The 25166-nt window shown below is 41.4% G+C and overlaps 2 protein-coding genes across 3 annotated transcripts; one reads left to right on the plus strand and one right to left on the minus strand.

The window, feature by feature from the left end:
* The first annotated feature begins 1129 nt into the window (after nucleotides 1-1129).
* On the plus strand, nucleotides 1130-4889 carry gtf2a2 (general transcription factor IIA, 2). Of its 2 annotated transcripts, none has more exons than XM_026378366.1 (4): nucleotides 1130-1307; nucleotides 1672-1776; nucleotides 2397-2558; nucleotides 2693-4889. In XM_026378366.1, the coding sequence occupies exons 1-3, from the start codon at nucleotides 1236-1238 to the stop codon at nucleotides 2553-2555; spliced, it is 336 nt and encodes a 111-aa protein (XP_026234151.1). In that variant the 5' UTR covers nucleotides 1130-1235; the 3' UTR covers nucleotides 2556-2558; nucleotides 2693-4889. The 2 variants fall into 2 exon arrangements, with proteins under 2 accessions (XP_026234151.1, XP_026234150.1); XM_026378365.1 differs by having other exon boundaries at nucleotides 2397-2554.
* On the minus strand, nucleotides 3629-15451 carry znf395a (zinc finger protein 395a). The gene is made up of 10 exons (XM_026378364.1): nucleotides 15354-15451; nucleotides 9178-9376; nucleotides 8862-9013; nucleotides 8663-8775; nucleotides 7789-7991; nucleotides 7605-7705; nucleotides 7099-7357; nucleotides 6894-6995; nucleotides 6111-6181; nucleotides 3629-5768 (listed from the first exon to the last, which is right to left on the minus strand). The coding sequence occupies exons 2-10, from the start codon at nucleotides 9349-9351 to the stop codon at nucleotides 5657-5659; spliced, it is 1287 nt and encodes a 428-aa protein (XP_026234149.1). The 5' UTR covers nucleotides 9352-9376; nucleotides 15354-15451; the 3' UTR covers nucleotides 3629-5656.
* Between the last annotated feature and the right edge of the window lie 9715 nt (nucleotides 15452-25166).

Raw genomic sequence — 25166 nt, forward strand, 5'->3', positions numbered from 1 at the left:
CAGAATGTTCATCGTGTAAAAATACAAAAGTATAATCGGCAAGAAACGAGCAATACTTATTATGCAGATCATGTATCATTATCAGAATCATATTATTTTTGTATTATTTTATCTATTGATACATTATTAAATGTTGCAGCTGGTAAAGATGAAGCTGATTTTCATTATTTATAAAAGTCAGATTTTATATTAACATTTAATTTAAATCTACAGATAAATGTAGCGGCGTAATAATATAAAGTTATTTATATACCAATATGATTTCTAATGTACCGTCTCTGTCCAAAGACACTGCGAGTGACGGAAATACCAAGAAACATCTGTGATGATGGAAACGGGGAGAATTCACAGGAGCACTGTTATTTTTACTGTTTTATGTTTTGCTGCCATCTACTGATGAAATAGGTCTTGTGCTGCAAATTGGACCAGTCTCCCTTAGTGTCACTTAGTTGAAGTGAAATAAATGTATGATCCATAGACAAAAGAACTGCCACTGAGCACAGAAACATGGATGTCACACACTGAGCAAATGTACAAGTATGTACACGCACTTTTTGTTTTTAACAAGCTCCAGTAATAAAGCAATTGTTAAATATATAGAGACAAACAAATATAAATATGAAAGATCTGTTGTGGATTTTTGTTACATTTTTGTTGTTATTATAGGTTTTAAATATATTTAAATCCTTGTTTTTACATGCATATTTAAATTCTGTTTAATTTTAGGATTTTATATTTAACATAATTTTAACAATTGCGTTTTAATTGTTTAAGAAATAGATTTTCTTTAATAAATTATTGAATTAAATATAAAGACAAACGAGTTAAACTGAATTTAAAACTCATTGTTTGACAGTGTTTTGATCCTTCTCAGCCACCGTACCAAGAATCAAAACAGGAAACAGTATTAATGTTTTTTTACAATAAAGCAGCAAAGTAGTACATATACAAATAAAAAGAATGATCCAAAATAACCGAAATAAAGACGTATACCGCTTAGTCCTGTTTTAAATTAACATGTTATACTGCTGCTGCTGCTGCTGCTGCTATTTTATTTTTTAATTATTAAAACCTAAATCATTATGAGACATTTTATTTTGACGAGACTACCAGGAAGTGTCCGGAGCGGTCACAGCTGCTTGTTGTGGAGGGAAGCTGCTAGCTTCGTTAGCTCCTCTAGCTGTGTGTGTGTAGGATAGTTTACTGTAATTATTATTCTTCCAGTAGTTTAAATCATGGCGTACCAGTTGTACAGGAACACCACTCTGGGAAACAGCCTGCAGGAGAGTCTGGACGAGCTCATTCAGGTGACACTCGCCTCAAACATCACAGCTGCTAGCTCACAGCTAGCCTGAGTTAGCATGTTGCTAAGTGCACAAGCTGAGCAGGCTAACTTTAGCTTTAGTTGCAGTTTTTTCAAACATTAATTCCAATGAGGAAGAAATGATCGAATTAAATGTATTATTTATTTAGGATTAATTATTGTAGATAGTGTAGAAACGGTTGTAAATTAAGGCCGTGTATAGGATGTGTAAACAACTTCAGTCTTTTAGCATAAGTTTCTGATTATGATTAAATAAAAAACAATAAAACCAAACTGTTACTGGCATTTAAAAATCACCATAAAACGAATGAACGTGTTAGATGTTCTATTTAATTGTGTGCTTTCAGACTCAGCAGATCACTCCTCAGCTGGCTCTTCAGGTCCTGCTGCAGTTTGATAAAGCCATCAACACGGCCCTCGCCAACAGAGTCCGCAACAGAGTCAACTTCAGGGTGAGTCTGGACTGTGTTTGTACAACACTGTGTGTTCATTAGAGTCAAAGAGGACAAAGGCAAACTCATAAATTATAAAGTAAGTGTAGTTATTGTGTAGACAGTGGAATGGAAATTCTAATCCTTTTAGATAATAACAGATCTAAATGAAGAGGCCACTGACAGATACATAAGAAACACAGATACTAGTCTCTAAGTTACATGAAATAAAATGTTCTGCAGGAAGGATGTGCATTACAAGAAGCACGACAGATTGAGATGATCTTTAAGCTCAAAGCTGAATGTGGTACAGCTCTTTGGGAAGCAATAAGTTCAGTGGCTCAACACCTCCAGGAGAGACACTTCAAATATTGTTTAGAGACTGAGGGGTTGTTTTAAAAAATGTCAGATGCCCTCATCATCATCATCATCATCATTATCACCATCATCAACATAGCAGCTTTATGTTGCTGGAAATCTACTCTAAAACTAACAGCTGTTCTTAAACAGCTAGACTTCTGCTCAATAATCCTTCATCAATCCTGATTCAGCAACATGTATAGAGACTAATATGGCAGCAATGTGAAAAGGTCTTCAAGTTGTCCTAAGTCGGACTTGGCTGTTGTCTTTGTGTGCTGCAGGGCTCTCTGAACACCTACAGGTTCTGCGACAATGTGTGGACGTTTGTCCTGAATGATGTGGAGTTCAGAGAGGTCACCGACCTTGTGAAGGTCGACAAGGTCAAGATTGTTGCCTGTGACGGAAAGAGCGAGTCGACCCAGAATAAGACTGACAAATGATAAGTATATAATTAACACATTTCATATTTCACACTGAGACAATGTTCACTGTTACATGACACCAATTTATTAACAGGTTTGTTCCCGCAGCCCCTTTTCTCTGTAGTTAACGCTACTTGTTCCTTGTGTATCTGCAGACTCGGGCTCCAGCGCTGCAGAGTGACGACTCTACACGTTTTGGGGTCGGTTGGAGCCACAGATGGACCTGGACTGTACATATAATTTATTACAGCAGAGTCACAGCTGAGAAATGTGTGTGCGAGGGAGTGTGTGTGCGAGGGAGTGTGTGTGCGAGGGAGTGTGTGTGCGAGGGAGTGTGTGTGCGAGGGAGTGTGTGTGCGAGGGAGTGTGTGTGCGAGGGAGTGTGTGTGCGAGGGAGTGTGTGTGCGAGGGAGTGTGTCACAGTGGACCGGTCACTGTACCTGCAGCAGTTTTTTTTTTTTAATTATTATCAGTTCCCAAGAGTTTGTTTTCAGTTTGTTGTTATAATTGAGCTGGATCATCTTTAATAAAAACTTTATTTAAACATATGTTTGTTCCTCCAGTCAAACCTCTACTGCATCATTTATGATGTGATTGAAAGTAAATAAGTACATTTACTAAAGTGCGGTACTTAAAATTTCAGCTGACTATTTTCATTTTACAGCCCTTCACACATTTTAGAATCAAATAATGTAGTTTTAACTGTCCTGCGTGAATGTGACCGTTTTAGTTCATAAAATTGAATCAACAGATAAATGATGTATTGATATTGTAGTTTAGCACAATGTTTTATTACTTTAGGGAGAACTTACTCAGCTGAGTATGAAGTCAGCGCCACATTTACCAGCAACAGTAAAGTGAAGAACCTTCCATAAGAAATCATTATTGTCCATTGTATCAATCTGCAACTTGAGTACTTTTACTACTTAAAGCATATTTGATGTACTTGTACTCGGGTAACATACTGACTGCAGTAAAGGGTAAAGGGTATTTCTGCCCTGCAGTATTATTACTTTAACCTAATCTATGGACTTTAGAAATCACCACAGTGATGTATTCGTTTTGTGATACTGTCAAGTCAGACACATTTATCAGCTTCTCCAGTTTATTAACATCAGGATTTCACATCATGTATAAAATGTGCATCTTTAAAATGATTGCATGACAATGATCATAAACAGGACACACTGAGAGAATATAAATAGAGATTTTGCTTTTTGTTTCTGCAACAACTTTTAAAAAGCTTCAGGACAAAACATTAGTGGATATATGGCTGCAGGATATATCTGTGAATACATCAGGAAAAAGTACTACCAAAATACATATTTCAATGTAAACCAGTGTGTATTTTTATTTGTAATTAAACAGACCTCTTGATCAATACTGCATGTGGTTTCCTCAGAGGAGTGGAAATGGCTTCTGTTTCCAAACAAGAAACTCGGGTGAAGAACGGACTAAGGAGAAGAAGCGAGGGGGACATTAACAGTGAAGCATCTGACCGATAGGCGTAAAAAAAGACATCTGACAGCTGGTATGATGGAGATGATGATGAGATGATGACTTCACAGCGAGTTATTGCAGAGTTTAGTGTCTGGAGCGGAAAAAGACCATAACACCAAAGAAATGCGCCGTAATCCAACGCTATGTGTTAAAGATGCACTTGAACGCATCACAAAGATTGATTTTATTTATAGACTTTAACCTTCAGTTAGCCTTTTCTAATCAACTTAGTGTTGGGTAAAATCACAGGTGGGGCATCTACCATCTTGATTTATGACTGCAGAGCCACATGCAATTTGGCTTTGGTGCTCCTGAATCAGTACTCAGTGTACAACCTGCAGATTCATCCAGGGATCTGTAGTAGCACCAGCGGGACTCTTTAAGTCCTTATCTCTGAAATCCCATTTGTAAAATCAAATGTACGAGGAAGGATTTACTGAGGTCAGTAATGAAAAGCTTCTACTGCTCCCTGTCCCAGGATCCAGCAGGGTGATTATTTTTACTTTGGTCCTAAAACCACTGTCAGGCAAACTGGGAAATGTTCCACTCTAACAGTAATAATAAAATATTCTTCTTTGAATAGTATTTTTAAAAGCCAGACAGGAACAGCAGCTGTACCACAAACATTTTGGTCACTTTCTCTTATCTGAACTCAATTCTTGGTTCCATGTGTTTCTGTACATGGGCCTGAAGACGCTCACAGGTTTGATATGTGGCTGCACTGGTTGGTGACCTACTGTAGTTGGAGATGACTTCTGGCCATGAAAACCCAAAGAGCCACAGCTGTTTGTTTCTGACTCTCTCAACATGTGCAATAGCAGGAGATGCAGAACTGAATAGAAAGGTAAAAAAAAAGATGGTTGAAAGTAAAACTTTATGAACACAGGGGCAAACAGCGTTTGCCTGGAAGCACAGAGGTTGTTGGAAAAACGTGTACATCACCCATGTACACGCACATAGTGGTGGAGGCGAAGCTTTTGTACCTGCTTCTGTTCTCTCTTAGTTCTTCCGCAAACCAAAGCTGATTTCACCGTTCCAAAAATGAGCATTAACAATAAAGATGTTCTGACCTGGTTACTGTAAAATCACATATATATGGAGGACATCGGTAATCAGATTACTCCACTACCATGATTTTCGTAATATAGATCTTGGGTCAGTTGGGGCCCTAACAGATAAACTCAGCCATGCTCCAGAGTTTTTGAAAAGCGATACTGAACCCATGAGTTCCATGTCTCAACAGAAGAGCTTCAGTGTTTACTGGGATCAACTACTGTGAGAACCTGGAGACGGTGTGTCAGGGTCAGCGTGGACGACAGCGGCTGGTTTGGTTCAGATCACCTGAGGAGAGTCGATTGGATGCAAAAACTCAACTCAGCTGCTTCAGAGTCACAGCTGCCCCAGTGTGTTGGTCAGGAAGCTCTGACACAGAGGACATGGGTACAGCTACGAAACACACATTCAAAAATAAAAGACACTTCTAGCAAATGTAGAAAACTCTGAAAAACAGCTTTCAGATATAAGAAAGTATAAAACATCCACCAGGTGAAGTTGAGCTCCTCACTGACAGTCTTTATTTCTCTGTTTGTCCTCTTCGTCTCTGTCTCCGTCCTCTCTGATTAGTCATGAAAGCGCTGGCAGGCTTTCTTCCAGCGACAGGCCGTGCACCACTGATCTCTGTGCTCGATGCCGTAAACTTTACGACACTTCTTGGCTTCACCACGAATTCGTCTGCAAGAGACAGAGAGAAAGATATAGATCAGAACTTGTGAGTGTTTGAGTTCGACAGTTGAAAGTGTGCAGAATAAAACGTGTTATATTGTAGTGCTGTGCCATTTCACATGATATTCCCTCCTTTTTATTTACTACTCAGGTTTAGTTTGATCACATTGTCTTGTTAGTGTGTGGATCACGATGATTTCCTCCACCTAATGTTGTTATTTGATTGTCAATGTGTGAACGAGTCATTACTTGATTATTAACTGACTCATACAGTGAAATTTCACATTAATGACATGAATTAATGAGTCAAGAGAAAACAGGGCGATGGTGTGTGTGCATGTAATTACTGACCTGCAGGGGGCACTCTGATGCTGCAGCCACTGCTCTCCTACACTTACTGAACGAACCCGAGATGACAAAACCTGCAGAGAAGAAGAAGAGGAGTCAATCTGCTGCAGAGTGACAGCGATAAACACTGCAGTTCTGTCTCAATGTTTGCTGATATTTTATTTTGACTTGACTTGACTTGACTTGAGGAACAGTCAGAACAACTCTACAGTTCCCTCTGGTGACCTGCAGGTGGCATCTCCACACTGTGGCAAACTGTTGGAAAATGCTACCACAAACTATCTGAGGGGATTTTCCTACTGAATGAAAACCATCAGAGAGGAGCAGACACACTTGCCCCCACCCCTTCAGAATAAAACCAGTTTTAACAGGCTTCTCTTGGCTGCTGCGGAAATAAACAATAGTCTGCTGTGCAGGATTCAGACTGAGAAAACAAGAGCTGAGTTAGAGAAGTGAGCGTTTGGAGGAAAAGTTGCACGGGGATACACAGAAATTAGCAAAAGATCTCAAAAATAACCTGATATTCTCAGGGAAAGTCCAAAACTTTGACTTCTCTGGTAGAGAAGTTGCCAAAAATCTGCAGAGTTTCAGTTCACACTCTGCATGTGTTGCACAGTTTTGCATCATTTTGCAGCAGTCTGAGGTATTATCTGGACTTGTTTTATAAATTACTACAGTTTCCCTCCCGGACTGGACAGAAAAGTCCCGGTTAACAGTTTCGGAGCTGCACTCAGCACTTTTTAATGTTTGAACACCAGTGTCCAGATAAAACCTGTGACGCTTTACCTGTCTGCTGGGACAGGTGGTGGTGGTTGGCGCAGCCGTCACAAAGCGACAGGAAGTTGTGCTCGGAGCTGCTGTCGAGACGACCTGGTTGGGAGGGGGCGCCTAAAGACAGCAACACAAATAATAACAAAATAACATTTTGATTTGAATGTGGGACTTTACTGCATCATAAACAATAAGCCAGTGAAAGAAGGTCTGATGATACCTGGTAGGAGTGTTCTGACTGGACCTGCCAGAATCTGCCGGGGGAGGAGGGGGCTGAGCGACTCAGAGCTCCACAGGCTGGGGAGGGGGGAGATGGAGGTGAGGGAGGGGGAGGGGAGGGAGGCGAGGAGGGGGAGCTGGGTGAGGCGGAGCCACAGAGGAGAGGATGAGGAGGAGACTGCTGCTGCTCCGACTGGTTGATCTCAGTGTAGTAAAAATCCTCCTCACTGCGAGAACATCGCTCGTGTTCACCACCACGACTGTAACAGAGAGGTCAAAGGTCAAAAGTGTTCGGATACATTACAATTTAAACTATTTTATTTTATTTTATCATTCCGAACTTTTCAGCTTCCATAAAGTCGACTGTTTCTTCGTATCCCTCTTTAATCTTCAGTACACAGTATTTTTAAATAATATAAAAAATTATAATGCATAATAATTAAAATAATATTCTTTGTGAAGCACAATGACAGCACAGAAAGTCACCGTCTCTCAGGTGAGTCTTACCACAGGTGTGTTGTCCTGATGTGACGTTTGATTCCCACCACTGAAGTCAGTATCTTCCCACAGCTGGGCCACAGACACCTGTAGGCCACCTTCACCGAGTTCTGCAGGAGGAAACACAGCGTCAGGCCTCACGGTCGCCTGTGAAGCTCTGTGACTTCCTGTGATAACTTGAACACATGCTCACTTTGCGTTTCCGTGGTGCCGGCTCGTCGAACAACACCTGGTCCATCTCCATGTTTAGGCCTTCGTCAGGGGGCGTGTCCGGGCCCACGTCGGGCTCAGCCATGGGTGGGGATGGGGCGGGGCTTCTGTTGGCGTGACCGACGCTCCAGTAGCCGCTGCTGCCGCTGTCAGAGAGCTCGCTGCCTCCACAGTCCATCGGAGGAGCTGAAACACACAAATACTAAAAGGGTTACTACTACATACGTACTGATCCACAGTCAGGTCCAGAATTATTTAAACTGTGACTTAGTTTATTCAGTTTGGTTCTGTCCACCACCACCATGTATAAAACCTGTCAGCTTTAATTTACACGTGTGGTTTTGGAAACAACACTTCTGGACAAACTAACTTAAAAACTTGTTTATCTGACGTCTGGAACCTATAGAGCGGACCAGACGCTGGTTTCTGCTCTGGTGCCGCTCTGCCAGCTCTTCACTGCAGCTCTTATCACTTCCTGATTTTTCTGAGCTGCATCAGATTGAAACACGCTGGATTCAGATCAGGTGAAATTCATTTGTCCACAATCAATTTAATTAAACCATGTGAAATGTGACATATGGATTCTCTTACATTGTGTACAGGGTTTCGTTTGGCATTGGATCTGCAGTAAAAGTACTTTACTCAGTAAAGTATGAGAACCCCCAAGTTGTACCTTAATACTTTTAAATACTTTCTTGATCACAATCTAATTCTATTAAGTTTTTTTTTCTAACACAGATAACAACAGGTAGAGACGTGGTTTTACTTTTCAAACCTCGTACTATACTACTGTCACTGTAACTGGAAGTACCACTGTTAAAACTGCAGTACAAATACTGCACTGTTTGGACCTGTACCTGTTGTGTCTGTGTTTGCGGGGCTGTGCAGCAGAGGGCTGCAGGACAAACTGCTGAGAACCATCGCTGCCATCAGCTCATCCATATCCACCTCCTCTGGACTCCTCCGCTGACTGTGTGAGGAGGTGGAGGCAGTTCAAAGTTATTTATTGGAAAATAAGTAGATGAGTAATCAACAGAGACAGAGGGGACGTCTGACCTGCGGGGGACGTCGATGCAAGAGGAGACGGATCTGCTGCTGCTGGACGGAGGAACAGGATGAGACGAAGACCAGACAGATGCATCACTCTGCTTTAAGTCCAGCTGATCCGTGGTACCTGGGGACTCCCCTCCTCCACACTGGAAATACACCTGAGAGAGAGAAGCTCAGTCAGGACAAACAGTCTCTTATGTGTGGCAGACAGAGGGTTTTCCCATCACGGTTATTGAAGAACTGAAACTGAAAAGTCCACTCAAATAAAACCTAGAGAAACGAAACCACAGCACCATAGGACAAATTCAATTCGTCCTCTCACCTTCAGCCCAGAATGATTCAACCCTCGGACTCTGCTGACGGCCTGTTGAGCTGCTGCCATGCTGGTATCGGCCTCACCTGCCTCCAGGTTAATGTGTGGTCCTGCAGCCGGGCAGGTGGAGCTCACCAGCGCACCAAGAGGAGAGCGTTTCCCCAGACGAGTCTTTGGTAACATGTCTGTTTGTCTGTCTGTGGAGAATCTGAAACAGAAAAGTTTCATCTGAGTCACTCAGGTGAAGCTGAGGCTCCAACGCGTTTGTGTAACGATCACTGAAGGTGCTGAGAGCGTGGAAACATCAGCTTTGAGATCTCGTCCGGTCAAGCAGAGTTAGATTTGCTGCAGCCCGGATCATGTGTCTGAGTTTCCTCCAGATGTCTGTAGAAAAGCAAACCCTCCTACCACAGACATCATCTGCCATGTTATGTAGCTGCAACATTCTCATCATAGCAACAAGCTGCCATGTTAGATACAGGCCCAGGACACGAAGGTCATCACTCAAACAACAAGCAGCTCTTATGGTACAATGATGTTCTTAATTCTCACGGCTCTTTTCCTGATGCCTCAGCTCTCTCAGTATTTGAACAGTCACTGTCAGTGTGATCGACACGGGTCGTTTGAAAATGCACCAGTGAAATCACAGCACTTAATAAAATGTATGAGATGAAAAACTGAATTTGAGCTATGTGCAAATGTTAACTGTCCTCATGTCCAACCTGGAGCTCAGGTGAGGACAGAACGCTGCCCTGTGGGTAGAGGACAGGCTGCTCACGTCCTGATCCTCATAGTTCCAAAGTGATCTCCTGCCAACAGAGAAACTGCTGCTCACCTCCAGATCATGAAAACAGTTGTGCCGACCCGTCTGTGACGCTTACAAACCGCTGAGCTGCTCGGTTTGACTGACTAATAAGCTGTAAACATCAATCTGTTCCTCCGACTGAATGATCCTATTTCTATTTCTCGCTGCCCCACGAACACTGCACGCTGCCACAGACTCATGCTGCTCTGACCCGCTGCCCCCAACACAACACTGCTGCTGGGAAAACCCTCTGGTATGGGATACAGAGTCACTTACAGGCAGGCGGCAGTGTGTGTGTGTGTGTGTGTGTGTGTGTGTGTGTGTGTGTGTGTGTGTGTGTGTGTGTGTGTGAAACCCGTTACCAGTTAAAGTCACACACACAGTAACACACTGAGCAGATGAGTTCATCACTGTTTCTTTATCACATCTGCAGACAACAACCATTTACTAAATGGTGTCACCATGGTAACATGATGAAACACGATGCCAACCCCCCCCAAACATTTCCTGTTAATCAGTGACTCAGAGAAACCAGAGTCTGAAAACGCTCAGTCACAAAAAAGAAGAGACACAAACTCAAGTATCTGCAGAACAAAAACTAAACACAACACAACGACCACAGGTAGATAAACACAAACTAAACACAACGACCACAGTAGATAAACACAAACTAAACACAATAGATTAGATAAACACAAACTAAACACAACAACCACAAATAGATAAACACAAACTAAACACAACAACCACAGGTAGATAAACACAAACTAAACACAACAACCACAGGTAGATAAACACAAACTAAACACAACAACCACAAATAGATAAACACAAACTAAACACAACAACCACAGGTAGATAAACACAAACTAAACACAACGACCACAGGTAGATAAACACAAACTAAACACAACAACCACAAATAGATAAACACAAACTAAACACAACAACCACAGGTAGATAAACACAAACTAAACACAACGACCACAGGTAGATAAACACAAACTAAACACAACAACCACAAATAGATAAACACAAACTAAACACAAACTAAACACAACGACCACAGGTAGATAAACACAAACTAAACACAACAACCACAGGTAGATAAACACAAACTAAACACAACAACCACAAATAGATAAACACAAACTAAACACAACAACCACAGGTAGATAAACACAAACTAAACACAACAACCACAGGTAGATAAACACAAACTAAACACAACAACCACAAATAGATAAACACAAACTAAACACAACAACCACAGGTAGATAAACACAACTAAACACAACGACCACAGGTAGATAAACACAAACTAAACACAACAACCACAAATAGATAAACACAAACTAAACACAACAACCACAGGTAGATAAACACAAACTAAACACAACGACCACAGGTAGATAAACACAAACTAAACACAACAACCACAAATAGATAAACACAAACTAAACACAACAACCACAGGTAGATAAACACAAACTAAACACAAACTAAACACAACAACCACAGGAAGATAAACACAAACTAAACACAACAACCACAGGTAGATAAACACAAACTAAACACAACAACCACAGGTAGATAAACACAAACTAAACACAACAACAACAAATAGATAAACACAAACTAAACACAACAACCACAGGTAGATAAACACAAACTAAACACAACGACCACAAATAGATAAACACAAACTAAACACAACAACCACAGGTAGATAAACACAAACTAAACACAACAACCACAGGTAGATAAACACAAACTAAACACAACAACCACAGGTAGATAAACACAAACTAAACACAACAACAAACAAATAGATAAACACAAACTAAACACAAACTAAACACAACGACCACAGGTAGATAAACACAAACTAAACACAACAACCACAGGTAGATAAACACAAACTAAACACAACAACCACAGGTAGATAAACACAACTAAACACAACAACCACAGGTAGATAAACACAAACTAAACACAACAACAACAAATAGATAAACACAAACTAAACACAACGACCACAAATAGATAAACACAAACTAAACACAACAACCACAGGTAGATAAACACAACAAACACAACGACCACAAATAGATAAACACAAACTAAACACAACAACAACAAATAGATAAACACAAACTAAACACAACAACCACAGGTAGATAAACACAAACTAAACACAACGACCACAGGTAGATAAACACAAACTAAACACAAACTAAACACAACGACCACAGGTAATAAACACAAACTAAACACAACAACCACAGGTAGATAAACACAAACTAAACACAACGACCACAGGTAGATAAACACAAACTAAACACAACAACCACAGGTAGATAAACACAACTAAACAAACAACCACAGGTAGATAAACAAACTAAAACAACAACCACAGGTAGATAAACACAAACTAAACACAACGACCACAGGTAGATAAACACAAACTAAACACAAACTAAACACAACGACCACAGGTAGATAAACACAAACTAAACACAACAACAACAAATAGATAAACACAAACTAAACACAACAACCACAGGTAATAAACAAAACTAAACACAACGACCACAGGTAGATAAACACAAACTAAACACAACAACACACAACGACCCACAGGTAGATAACACAAACTAAACACAACAACCACAGGTAGATAAACACAAACTAAACACAACAACCACCAAAATAGAAAACACACAAAACTAATAACAACAACAAATAGATAAACACAAACTAAACACAAACTAAACACAACGACCACAGGTAGATAAACAAACTAAACACAAACTAAACACAACGACCACAGGTAGATAAACACAAACTAAACAATAACCACAGGTAGATAAACACAAACTAAACACAACGACCACAGGTAGATAAACACAAACTAAACACAACAACCACAGGTAGATAAACACAAACTAAACACAACAACCACAGGTAGATAAACACAAACTAAACACAACCACAGGTAGATAAACACAAACTAAACACAACGACCACAGGTAGATAAACACAAACTAAACACAAACACAAACGACCACAGGTAGATAAACACAAACTAAACACAACAACAACAAATAGATAAACACAAACTAAACACAACAACCACAGGTAGATAAACACAAACTAAACACAACGACCACAGGTAGATAAACACAAACTAAACACAAACTAAACACAACGACCACAGGTAGATAAACACAAACTAAACACAACAACCACAGGTAGATAAACACAAACTAAACACAACAACCACAAATAGATAAACACAAACTAAACACAACAACCACAAATAGATAAACACAAACTAAACACAAACTAAACACAACGACCACAGGTAGATAAACACAAACTAAACAACAACCACAGGTAGATAAACACAAACTAAACACAACGACCACAGGTAGATAAACACAAACTAAACAACGACCACAGGTAGACAAACACAAACACAACACAACAACCACAGGTAGATAAACACAAACTAAACAACAACCACAAATAGATAAACACAAACTAAACAACAACCACAGGTAGATAAACACAAACTAAACAACGACCACAGGTAGATAAACACAAACACAACACAACGACCACAGGTAGATAAACACAAACTAAACACAACAACCACAGGTAGATAAACACAAACTAAACAACAACCACAGGTAGATAAACACAAACTAAACACAACAACCACAGGTAGATAAACACAAACTAAACAACGACCACAGGTAGATAAACACAAACTAAACAACGACCACAGGTAGATAAACACAAACACAACACAACAACCACAGGTAGATAAACACAAACTAAACAACAACCACAGGTAGATAAACACAAACACAACACAACGACCACAGGTAGATAAACACAAACTAAACAACAACCACAGGTAGATAAACACAAACTAAACAACAACCACAGGTAGATAAACACAAACTAAACACAACAACCACAGGTAGATAAACACAAACACATTTCTAAGAAGCCTCCAACAGGTTCATTCTCCCAGCAGCCGTTCGGGGGGGTTCACTTTGAGTCTCCGTGTGGATCCTTTAAAACCCCACGTCAGTACAGTGTGGACGGTACAGGCTCAGTTATTGCTTCTCATTAAACAGTTAAAGATTAAACCACGAGCCGTTGTGTTTCTGAGACATTTCCTCTCCAACCTTCTCACATGGTTTCATTTCATCAAGTGCTCGAGGCCTGAAGAGGTCAAATGATCCAACAGTTCAAAGAAACAAACATTTGTGCAACTGAACTTCGTTTTTCTTCTTTCCCATGAATCATCTTTATGTAAATTTGTTTCTGCGCTGGGTCAGTAATGAAACCCGTGGGAACAAGTAAAAGTACCATTAGCACTGTGTAGAAACACTAATACTGCATTCAACGTGTTCAACAACAGACACAGGAAAACTGTATTCTTGGTGTCGATGATCAATTTGAGCCTAATGCTAATAAACAACTAAACAACACATCTCAGATCATCCCTGATAAAGAATAATAATAATAATAATAATAATAATAATAATATGTTTACACCTGTACAATAACAGGTCTTCAGTGTTTTACTGCTGTAGTTATACACAGTAACGTGTACAGTGAAGTACAGTATAGTATTTTTATATCTCATCAAACAGAACCACAGACTGGACTCAGACAAACAGAATCATTCATTCTTCACTGAATCAGAAACTTAAAATCCCTGAATTAACACATTTCAAATTAAAACCCACTTCCGTCCATAACAACCTCATGTGGACCTGATTCTAACTTTAATCCATTAAACGCGTCCTAAAGGAATATCAAAACACACACACACACACACACACACACACACACACACACACACACACACACACACACACACACACACACACACTACCCCCCTCCCCCAAACCTCAGCTCTGGACCAATCAGATCCCTTCAGTGCCGAGTTTACACCCTCCACAATAAAAGTCCTCATTGAAAACAAGAACAACTAAAAGTCAATTTAAACTTAATGTTCACTTTAAATCGAGCTGACTCGTTTGGTTTCATCGGTAAAGAGTAAAGAATCGAATCCCGTGTCGATTCTTGGTGTTTTTAAACTCCTCACACAACTTCTCTTCTCTTCTCTTCAGTGTAAACATCATCATCATCATCATCTTCATCAGCTACATGCAGCTTCTTAACTGCAGGAAAAGACTGAAGCAGCATCCAGAACAAACACAAACCGAACCCGAAACCGAATCCCGTCCACACCCACCACAGGTTCGAGCCTTCAAAGCAAAGTAAATGATGTTTGCTGACTCGACGCTTCTGTTTCAGCTCAGAAAGCGGTTCGAGGCGGACAGGTGTCCCCTACCTGCAGATTCACCAGCTCCGGAACCAAGACTTCCAGTTGGTGTCCACTGCTGCTCAGTGTGTGTGTGTGTGCATGTGTGTGTTTGAGCTGCTGCTGCAGCCTGAACACCGTCAGGGAGGGAGGGGGGAGGGAGCAGGGAGGGAGCAGAGCTGCACAAAACCTGGACTGGATCAGACCTGGTCAGACCTGGAAGAAGGCTGAGCTCAGGAGGGAAAGTGGAGATCTGATCCTGAGTGAGGGTGGAGGAGGTGGAGGAGTCCTGCCTCATATGTGTTTCTAGTCTTTCCAATAAAAAGGTTCAGGCTACTGTAGTAAATCACACGATATACTGCATGTAAGTTACATGTTACTGCATGTAAGTTACATGTTACTGCATGTTACTGCATGTTAGTTACATGTTACTGCATGTTACTGCATGTTAGTTACATGTTATTGCATGTTACTGCATGTTAGTTACATGTTACTGCATGTTAGTTACATGTTACTGCATGTTAGTTACATGTTACTGCATGTTACTGCATGTTAGTTACATGTTACTGCATGTTACTGCATGTTAGTTACATGTTATTGCATGTTACTGCATGTTAGTTACATGTTACTGCATGTTACTGCATGTTAGTTACATGTTACTGCATATTACTGCATGTTAGTTACATGTTACTGCATATTACTGCATGTTAGTTACATGTTACTGCAGTACAGTGCAGTAAATGAGGTGTAAATTCCTTCTTTTGAATATTTGACCATTGTTTCAGCAGCGTCTGCTTTTCATCTTAATGTTGTTTCTGTGAATGAGTGTTGTAGAAATACTGCAGACATCACTGAGTACTACAGTACTGATGGAGTATTTTAGTGTGTGGTTGTGATCAAGTAAAAAAAAAAAAAACGTTAAGAAATAAATAGAAAGAAAGAAAGAAATCCTGTTTTCAATTAAAATGTTCTGATGAGATTTACTGACAAGAAGTCAACTCTGGAGGATTTCATGGTATTTATTGATTTTATCGAACATTTAAATTACGATACATTTGATCGTTGTTTGATTTTGAAGTTCTTCACTCAGATTTTAGAGATCGGTGAAAACATGAACTTAAATAAAATCAGGTAGAAAGGCTGAACGCTCACTACACAGAACCACAGCAGAACTTAAGGAACCAGCAGCAGGTGAAAGAAGCTGAAACCTTTTCACCTGGCAGCGCTTTGACTGTGAAGGTCAAAGGTCAAAAGTCTTTTTATTCCCATGATTCTCTCTGTTCTGTGAACACACCAATAAAAACCTGATCCAACATCGTTTCACTCATTTCATCATGTGGCTGCAGCTGTAAAAGGGGGGGGTAATGTGACGTGACCCCACCCCAGGTCTCCAGAGCTGATCCCGCTCCGGCTTTTCCCAGCAGCCCCCCCGGTGGCTCCTCAGTCCCGTAGTAAACAAGACAACCACGTGGGGAGGAGGTGGACGCTGATTGGTGGAGCTCGGCCGTGCAGGCGCACACCCCCACCGAGGTCTGTTGTTTACCGAGTTAGTGTCGAAACACACCGAACAGACCGGACACATTCCTGCAGTGACCCCCAGTGCTCCCAGTGCTCCCAGTGCTCCCAGTGAAAGTCTGCACTTCGTTTGAGCAGCAAACCTGCAGAAACCAGTTCACTGCGTTTTACAGGTTTTGTTGAACCACAAGCTGCACAGAGTACACGCAGTATTACTGCAGTACTGCAGCCCTACATGTGGTATTACTGCAGCCCTACACGCAGTATTACTGCAGTACTGCAGCCCTACATGTGGTATTACTGCAGCCCTACACGCAGTATTACTGCAGTCCTACAGATACTAATACACCAGTAAAATGACATCAGGCCTGTTAAATGATATCACAGTGTGTGTGTGTGTGTGTGTGTGTGTGTGTGTGTGTGTTTCTATGAGCACAGAAGGAAATTCCTCAAATACTTGTTGAAGAGTTTGTGAAGCTTCGCGTCAGCAGCTGCTGCAACATTTGACCCGTTTGAACATGAAACTGAAATAAAGTACAGAAAACAGAAGTACTGAAGTACTGTAGTACAGAAGTACAGAGGTACTGAAGTACAGAGGTACTGAAGTATTGAAGTACAGAGGTACTGAAGTACTGTAGTACAGAAGTACAGAGGTACTGAAGTATTGAAGTACAGAAGTACAGAGGTACTGAAGTACAGAGGTACTGAAGTACAGAGGTACTGAAGTACAGAGGTACTGAAGTATTGAAGTACAGAGGTACTGAAGTACTGTAGTACAGAAGTACAGAGGTACTGAAGTATTGAAGTACAGAGGTACTGAAGTACAGAGGTACTGAAGTATTGAAGTACAGAGGTACAGAGGTACTGAAGTACAGAAGTATTGAAGTACAGAGGTACTGAAGTATTGAAGTACAGAGGTACAGAGGTACTGAAGTACAGAAGTATTGAAGTACAGAGGTACTGAAGTATTGAAGTACAGAGGTACAGAGGTACTGAAGTACAGAAGTATTGAAGTACAGAGGTACTGAAGTATTGAAGTACAGAGGTACTGAAGTATTGAAGTACAGAGGTACAGAGGTACTGAAGTACAGAAGTATTGAAGTACAGAGGTACTGAAGTACTGAAGTATTTGTACAAGATCATGCAACGTTCATGTTTTTGCAGCTTCATCCAATGGGTGGGTTACTGGAGTATTGCATGTACTCCTGTGTACTGCAGTACTGAGCAGTAATGTGCAGTATGTGCGGACAACAAAGAGCCCGGGGGCGGGTCCTGCCCCGTTCTGGTTACATAACCCTCCTCTCTGTGTGCGGGGCTGCACGTAGCTCACGCACAGCGCCGCCCGTCCCGTCGTGAGCGACGTGCGGACGCAGCGAGGCTGCAGCTTTTAAAGGGACATCCCGCCCAGTTTTATCTGACAGACTGACCCGGTTTAAAACCACAGTAACCACAACATGAGATAAAGTTAGCAGAGGACAGAGGACAGAGGACAACACAGCAGGAATAACATGCACAAATTAAAAGTAAAGTGAGTAGTAGTACTACTGCTACTCAAACAGTGAAGTACTGTATGGTCCATGTATAGTTACTGTGTAGGAAGATTTTCATTCCAACTCATGTTCTGCAGGAAAAGACAAGAACACGTTCAGTGTGAAGCTGTTCTCAGGTGTCATCTATAATTTCTGGTTTATTTTCTCATTTGGACACTGAGAAGCCAACAAGGTGTTTTATTGTGAAAATCCTGTTTTCCTGTCACAGGGTGTGTTAGTGGACAGAGCTTCATCCAGCTGATGAACAGTCTGACTGGGAATCAGCTGTTGTCCATATGGAGCGTGTCCAGGTTCCTCTGTGGTTATTCTGGGAACCACAGGTGTGAAGTCAAACCCTGGTTCCCTCATTAAAGATGCTGCATCAGGGCTTGTGAGGTGGTCTGGATCAGGACTCTGCCCTGTTCTGTCCAGTTCACAGAAAGAAGGAGAAGAACAGACCTTTATGCTGGTTTCTGATACTCTAACAAAAGAAATGTCCAAACCAAACCATGAGAGAAATGTATTTTACAGAAGAGAAGTTCTATCTTATATAAACGCAGGTCACTGTACGACCTGTCGTGTGTTTCTTCTACTGTTTTATGACAAGTTGATACCTTAACAGTAATTTCTAATAACAACAGCTGGAAAATCAGTGAGTTATGAAGATTTTAGGAGGAGATAGGAGATCTTTCTGAGGGTGACATCAACCCTGGGCCTGGTTCTGTGGAGGTTTCTTCCTCTAAAGGGAGTTTTTCCTCTTCACTACTCAGTGGGGTTGTTGGGTTTTCTATATCTATCTATAACTTTATTTAAAGTTTGAATTGAATTGAATCAGCAAGATCAATTTCTTTTACTGAATGATGGAAACAGACTAACACATTTAGTTAGACCCCCTCATCCAGCTAGCTGTTGGAGTCTTAGTGTTGTGTTCAAGTGCTTCTTTTTGGCCCTGATGAAGGTGATGTGTGACTCAGCAGTAGGCCTTCGTCGCTGCTTGCTGCTATTTTACACCTTGGGAATAAGAGCAGGTTGTATTCTTCACTTTCCCGTATTTTTCCACATCCAGACATTTCACTGTTTTACTGAAGATGCGAGCAGCAACAAAAGTTGAATGAGTAGAGAGCACAGGGTCCCCTGGCTGGTCCAGAGTGTAGGTTTTATGTAACTATTGTTGAGTCTCCTCCAGGATAAAAAGACTGATGTGTGCACAGAGAGAGCATAAAGGATCTTTCCTTTTAAAGTCGTCATCTCAGCAGGTTGTCTCTGAGTCTGAGACCTGGAGGTGTTGAAATGTAAATCAGGAGCCTAAACAAACAGGCTGGACTCCACAGCAAGTACCATTTCAAATTCTTTCCTCAAGCTGAACTTTAGGTTGAAGAACACTGGTGAAAGCTGCTTTCAAGGTTTACTACCCCATTCAACCTGAAGACAAAAACAATATACTTAAAACTGAAAGGTGACATCTTGAACTCACTGAGGCAAGAAATCCCATCAGCTGACTGTCGCATCTGTCTCTCCAGTTCACACAGTACTTATAGTACCGTGATTATTTTATTTGGAATGCAGGAAAATATACAGAGGCTGTCTGTGTGCAACAAAAGTGATGTTTCCTGAGAAGAGTCTTGTGACACTGCTTCACACACAGTTTCTCTTTGTCTCCTTCCTGTTTCAACATTGCAGCATCTCTGAGCACAGAGCAGCTCCATAAAGAAACTGTGCTCCCAGTTTACACTGGGAGAACTGGTTTGCACAGAGCTCAGTCCCAGCCAGCAGTTCTGTGATGAACTGGAGATTTGAACGCGTGTGAGCTGCTGTTGTCTCAGCGCAGTAAATATTCAGCTGGTTCAAGTTGTGGTAAACGTGACATCCACACAGCTCCATTCAGACGTCACCGACTCATGACACAGCATCTGAACTCTCACTGACTCAGATATTTCCGATTGCTGAAACTTCTTTCCAAACTTGCATCCATCAGTCACTAGTCAGCAGGACGTGAATTTCCCATGAAATGTTGAAATCATCAGCAAAGCATCATCTCCTTTTCATGCTTCTACCTGCTGACAAAATATTTTGTGCACACACCTTCAGTCATTCAGTCAGTTTTTAAGGTCTGACAAGTTGTACCTGTCAGTGATAACAAATAAAATTCGTTTTTACAGTTCACTGTGCAACTTCAGGGACAATTCTGTGTTATTTCAGGTCAGATTTCAACTTTCTCTGAAGCAGTTTAATCAGTCACATAACTGTGGGACTGTGCAGGGTCTTTAATTTATAATCATGCAGCATTTTACAAGTTGAGCATGTGAATAAATCCAGTAACTGATAAGTGTAGTGCATTAAAAAGTACAAAGGTAAAGTAGAAATAATTGTAAATACTTGAGTAGTACAACTACCTACAGTGACATAATAATACATAAATCTAATCTCTGGTGATGAATAGTATCTTAGACAGTTTTCATTCATAGATTTCACATTACAATAAAAGACAAATGCAGCTGCTATCCACACAGAAGTTATGGTTTTAGTTAATTTATTGTTTAGTTATTATTTTATTCAATAAATAACCAACAGATTTATTGAAAAATTAATCATTCGATTGATCAATAAAGAGTGAGTTTTTTCTTCATTCAGCACAGCCTGGAAAAGCAGTTAGAGAAAATGTTGTGTGATGTTTAGACGTGCACCTACACCAGTTAGGGTATGATGAACAAAGAATCAGTTTTCCCAGTTAATATGGGGAGAACTGGTTTGCACAGAGCTCTGCGCTCAGTCCCAGCCCACAGCTTTGGGATGAAGTAGACATTTGAGTGAGTGTCTGAGCTGCTGTCGTCTCAGAATCAACACTTAGTAAATATTCAGCTGGTTGAAGTCGTGCTGAACGTGACATCCACCAAACCCGTCAGCTGAACAGTTAATCACAGCAGGATGTTACACACATACACAAACACACACACACACAGTTAGATTCAGACGTCACTGAGACATGACACGACATCTGAATTTACTGACTCACTGAACCACACATTCCTCAACACTGCAGCTCAACATGTAATTTCTCTAGCAGTGTGTGTTATGTGCAGTATAACTCTGTGTGATGTTCCTGAGTTTTATCAGCTTTTACATCCACAGAGCTTTAATGGTGGTTGGCATTTACTGAGAAAACAAACATTCATTTTTAAAGATGTGATCATCTGTGATTTTATTTTTTAGTTCCAGGCAACAGCTTTGTTGCAGGAGACTGCTGAGCTTTTAAGGAACACGTATTAACACGCTGACAGAAAAAGTCTTGTATTAAATAAAAAGTCAAAGGGCTTCCACTCCCTGAAAGCTCGCTCTTACATGGTATTACTGCATGGACACGTCCTTCAGAGTGACGGGAACTGGTACCTGCCCAGTGTGAGCAGTGCAGGTGGAACTAATGACACTGATTAGAAATGGCTGGTGTCAATTAAAGACATCAAAGGAAAAAGAAAATTAAACCGAGCAGCTGGGTTACAATAAGTAGAAACCAATAAAAGCCAATAAAACATTATATTTGGTTTCTAATCTGTTGTTTGCAGTAACTGCATCAATCCTGTGACTCACTGACACCAAACTGTTGCTTTCTTCTTTTGATTTTCTTTTCCAGACTTTGTCATGGTTCCAGCCTCGTTGCTGCTGGTGCTTCCTGCCGTGCTTTTATTTTGGCGGTTTCCTGTTTGCCTTTCCTGTTCTAGTCACATGCACTCACCTGATTGGTCACACCTGGTTTTCCCCCACAGTATAAATACCGGCCTGCTCACCTGATAGTCTGTTCGTGACACTTGGACACTATCCAGTGGTTCCTGTGGATTAAGTTATTTGGATTTTTTGGACTTTGCCTGTTCTGGACCCCGTCTCTTGCCTGACCCCCTGGTACTGTGAGTTCTGTTTATTCCCTGTCTTTCCCCCTGCTCACAGTACCAGACCTGTATCTGGACCTGTACCCCTGTACCCTGTCTACCCTGGATTCCCCCTCATTGGACCAGCCTGACCTGACCCTGCTTCCCCTCTGGTTCAGTGAGTTCTCCCTCTGTTCTGTTTCGCTCCCTTGTTGTCCCCAGTCCTGCTCTGACTGTTTGGACTGCTTTTGTGTGTCGACCTGGATTGTCTCCTGTTGTGGAGTTGCCTGTCGGATTTAGCTTTGAACTGCCTGCCTGTGTATGACCTAGCTTACCCTCGACCTCTGAGCTAGCTCTGAGGATATTGGTTGGACTACATTCTCGTTGTGTTTGTGTGACTCTGGTGTCTCTGTCGATGTGCTCTCTGTCAGTCGGCCATCTTGGATTTGACATTACTTCCGGTTTCCAACCAGACCACCATACCTACCTCATCTCCTCCCACCTGGTCTCTGTTTCATTGATTTACTGTGTTCTGTCACTTATAAATAAACATTGTTTGCTCAGTTCTGTCCTGTCTGATCTCTGACCATGGAGTCCTTCCTGCAACACCTGACAGACTTTTCATGTAGCCTCCTTCAGTTGTTTGTTTTGGGGGGATTCTCCCTTTAAGTCCCTCTTCCCCAGGTGAAATCCATGTTCTGTTGGGTTAGGTCCTGGTTCTCGGTCCTTCCTTCACTCTGCTAGAGTTTTATCTTGGTTTCCAGAACTTTTGTAGCTCATCTCTGAACTTTTCTGAAATCTCCAGCCTATCTTTCTGATTCTTTCTGCTGATCAGAGGTTTGGAATCTTTGTCTCTGTTCATGAAGTCTTGTCCTGTTCTGTGGAGGTTGTTGTTGATTTACATTTAGTCATTTGGCAGACGCTTATATCCAAAGTGGCTTACAAGGGAAGGCAGGTCCTGCCTAAGGAACCCTACTAAACCTACTGCTGGAAGCAGACTGGGATTCAAACCCCAGTCTCCCACATGGAAGGTGGTGATCTTACCACTACACTAGCCAGCCTGCTGATGTTTCTGTCACCTCTTTGCTGACCTGTTGCTCAGTACACATTTACATTTACATTAATGAGAGTGAGGCAGCTGAGTGTGCATAGGTGGGTAGGTCGTTCCACCTGATTGTGGAACCACAGAGCTGAAAATTTTTGCCTGGGATCTTTTGAGGTGAGTGCAGTGAGCAGGAGGGATTGTAGACCAGGATGAGGGAGTTCAGATAAGCTGGTGCTGTTGAGTGACCACTCTGTAGGTAAGGGTCAGGACTTTGAACCTGATGCAGCAGCTACATGAAGCCAGTGCAGAGATCTGCAAAGTGGTGTAACGTGTCCTTTTTACTGAACACAAATTAGACATGCTGCTGCATTTTGGATCATCTGGAGGTTTGATGGAGCAGCTGGTAACATTCGTTGGAAATGACGGGAAGAGCAGTGTGTCAATAGCATAGCAATGATAGGAAAAACCATGTGACTGGATGATGGAACTAAGGGATGCGGTATATATGGAAAAGAGTAGAGGACCAAGAACTGAGCCCTGCGGCACACCAGTGAAGAGGCAGTGAGAGTTAGAAACCTGCCCTGCCAAGATACCTTGAAGGTACATCCAGACGAGTAGGACTTAAGCCAGGCCAGAGGTGTCCCAGTGATGCCCAAATCCGAAAGTGTAGAAAGGAGGATCTGGTGGTTGACTGTGTCGAAGGCTGCAGATAGGTCAAGCAGAATTAAGACAGAAGAGTCAGCTGCAGCTTTTGCAGCCAGCAGGGATTCCATGACCCTCAGGAGTGCAGGAGTTCTGTGGAGTGACCACTCTTGAAGCCAGACTGGTTGACATTTAGGAGGTCGTTCCTAGAAAGGAAGTTAGTCAGTTGATTAAAGACTACTCGTTCAAAGGTCTTGGCCAGGAATCGAAGGAGAGAGACAGGTCTGTAATTAACAGGATGGGTTAAGAGTTCACTTTTTAAGGAGTTAGATGATCTGGGCCTGTTTAAATGAGGTGGGGAAAGTTGCCAGTTTTGAGAGATGTGTTAATGATTTGTGTATTGACTGAGCTTAGTCATGATGCAGTTGTTTGAAGGAGAGTGGAAGGGATAGGGTCAAGAGAACAGGTTGTAGGATGGTTTGAGAGGTGGAGAGTGGATGCATCGTCCTCAGTCAGAGTAGCAAACTAGACAAGAGATGTGCTGTTAGATGAGGTTGGTAGTATGTTTTTGTGGGAGCAAAGTCATCTGCAGTGAGAGAGAGGTGGAGGGGGGAGGTGGTAGAGGCATGACTTCAGTGGAGAGAAGCTTCCTGGTGTCAGTGGTGTTGCTGAGTAGGACAGGCCTCCAAGGAAGAAAACTACTAGTTGAATGAAGAAGTGATCTGATATATGTAGAGGACTGACTGAGATGTTATCTGTGGTTCAGAAGTTTTCAGTGTTCAGTACCTTTGGAGGGGACTGTACATTATTTATAGAGTAATAAGACTGGAGAATACACTGCTGTTCATAACAGAATGTACATGAGTCTACATTTAGTCTGTTCATGTTTTTCATGAAGAATCTTCTTCAGTACATCCAGGACCTTTTCAAATCCCTCTATTAACCAATGTTCAGGACGCTGACACTGATAAAATTCTGCAGATTCTCTTAAGTCTGCAACATTTTTGTCACGTAACCTTTTCTTGAACCAAATATCAAAGAGGTCAGAAAGAGTTCATTTATATTTAACTTTAGTGATTCAGCTTCTGTCATGAAGGGAGTTCACATTAGTCTAGAGAGTTTCCATCGACTCTTATTTTCCTGAACTCTAAACTGAAAGGCTGTGAAATTATTCTTCAAACGTATGTTCTCCGCAGAAATAATATGGAAATAGTTCCTGAAAAAACAGTCACACCGGTTTTTCCTGACGTTT

Source organism: Anabas testudineus, chromosome 3, assembly GCF_900324465.2.
Source record: "Anabas testudineus chromosome 3, fAnaTes1.2, whole genome shotgun sequence".
NCBI classification, from domain to species: Eukaryota; Metazoa; Chordata; class Actinopteri; order Anabantiformes; family Anabantidae; genus Anabas; species Anabas testudineus.

Coding starts and splice junctions, on each gene's coding strand:
- znf395a (XM_026378364.1), bottom strand. CDS start 9,351: ATGTTACCAAAGACTCGTCTGGGGAAACGCTCTCCTCTTGGTGCGCTG. Junction 7,358..7,604: donor ATCAGGACAACACACCTGTG/GTAAGACTCACC, acceptor TCTCTGTTACAG/TCGTGGTGGTGAACACGAGC. Junction 6,996..7,098: donor AGTCAGAACACTCCTACCAG/GTATCATCAGAC, acceptor TGCTGTCTTTAG/GCGCCCCCTCCCAACCAGGT.
- gtf2a2 (XM_026378366.1), top strand. CDS start 1,236: ATGGCGTACCAGTTGTACAGGAACACCACTCTGGGAAACAGCCTGCAG. Junction 1,308..1,671: donor GTCTGGACGAGCTCATTCAG/GTGACACTCGCC, acceptor GTGTGCTTTCAG/ACTCAGCAGATCACTCCTCA. Junction 1,777..2,396: donor GCAACAGAGTCAACTTCAGG/GTGAGTCTGGAC, acceptor TGTGTGCTGCAG/GGCTCTCTGAACACCTACAG.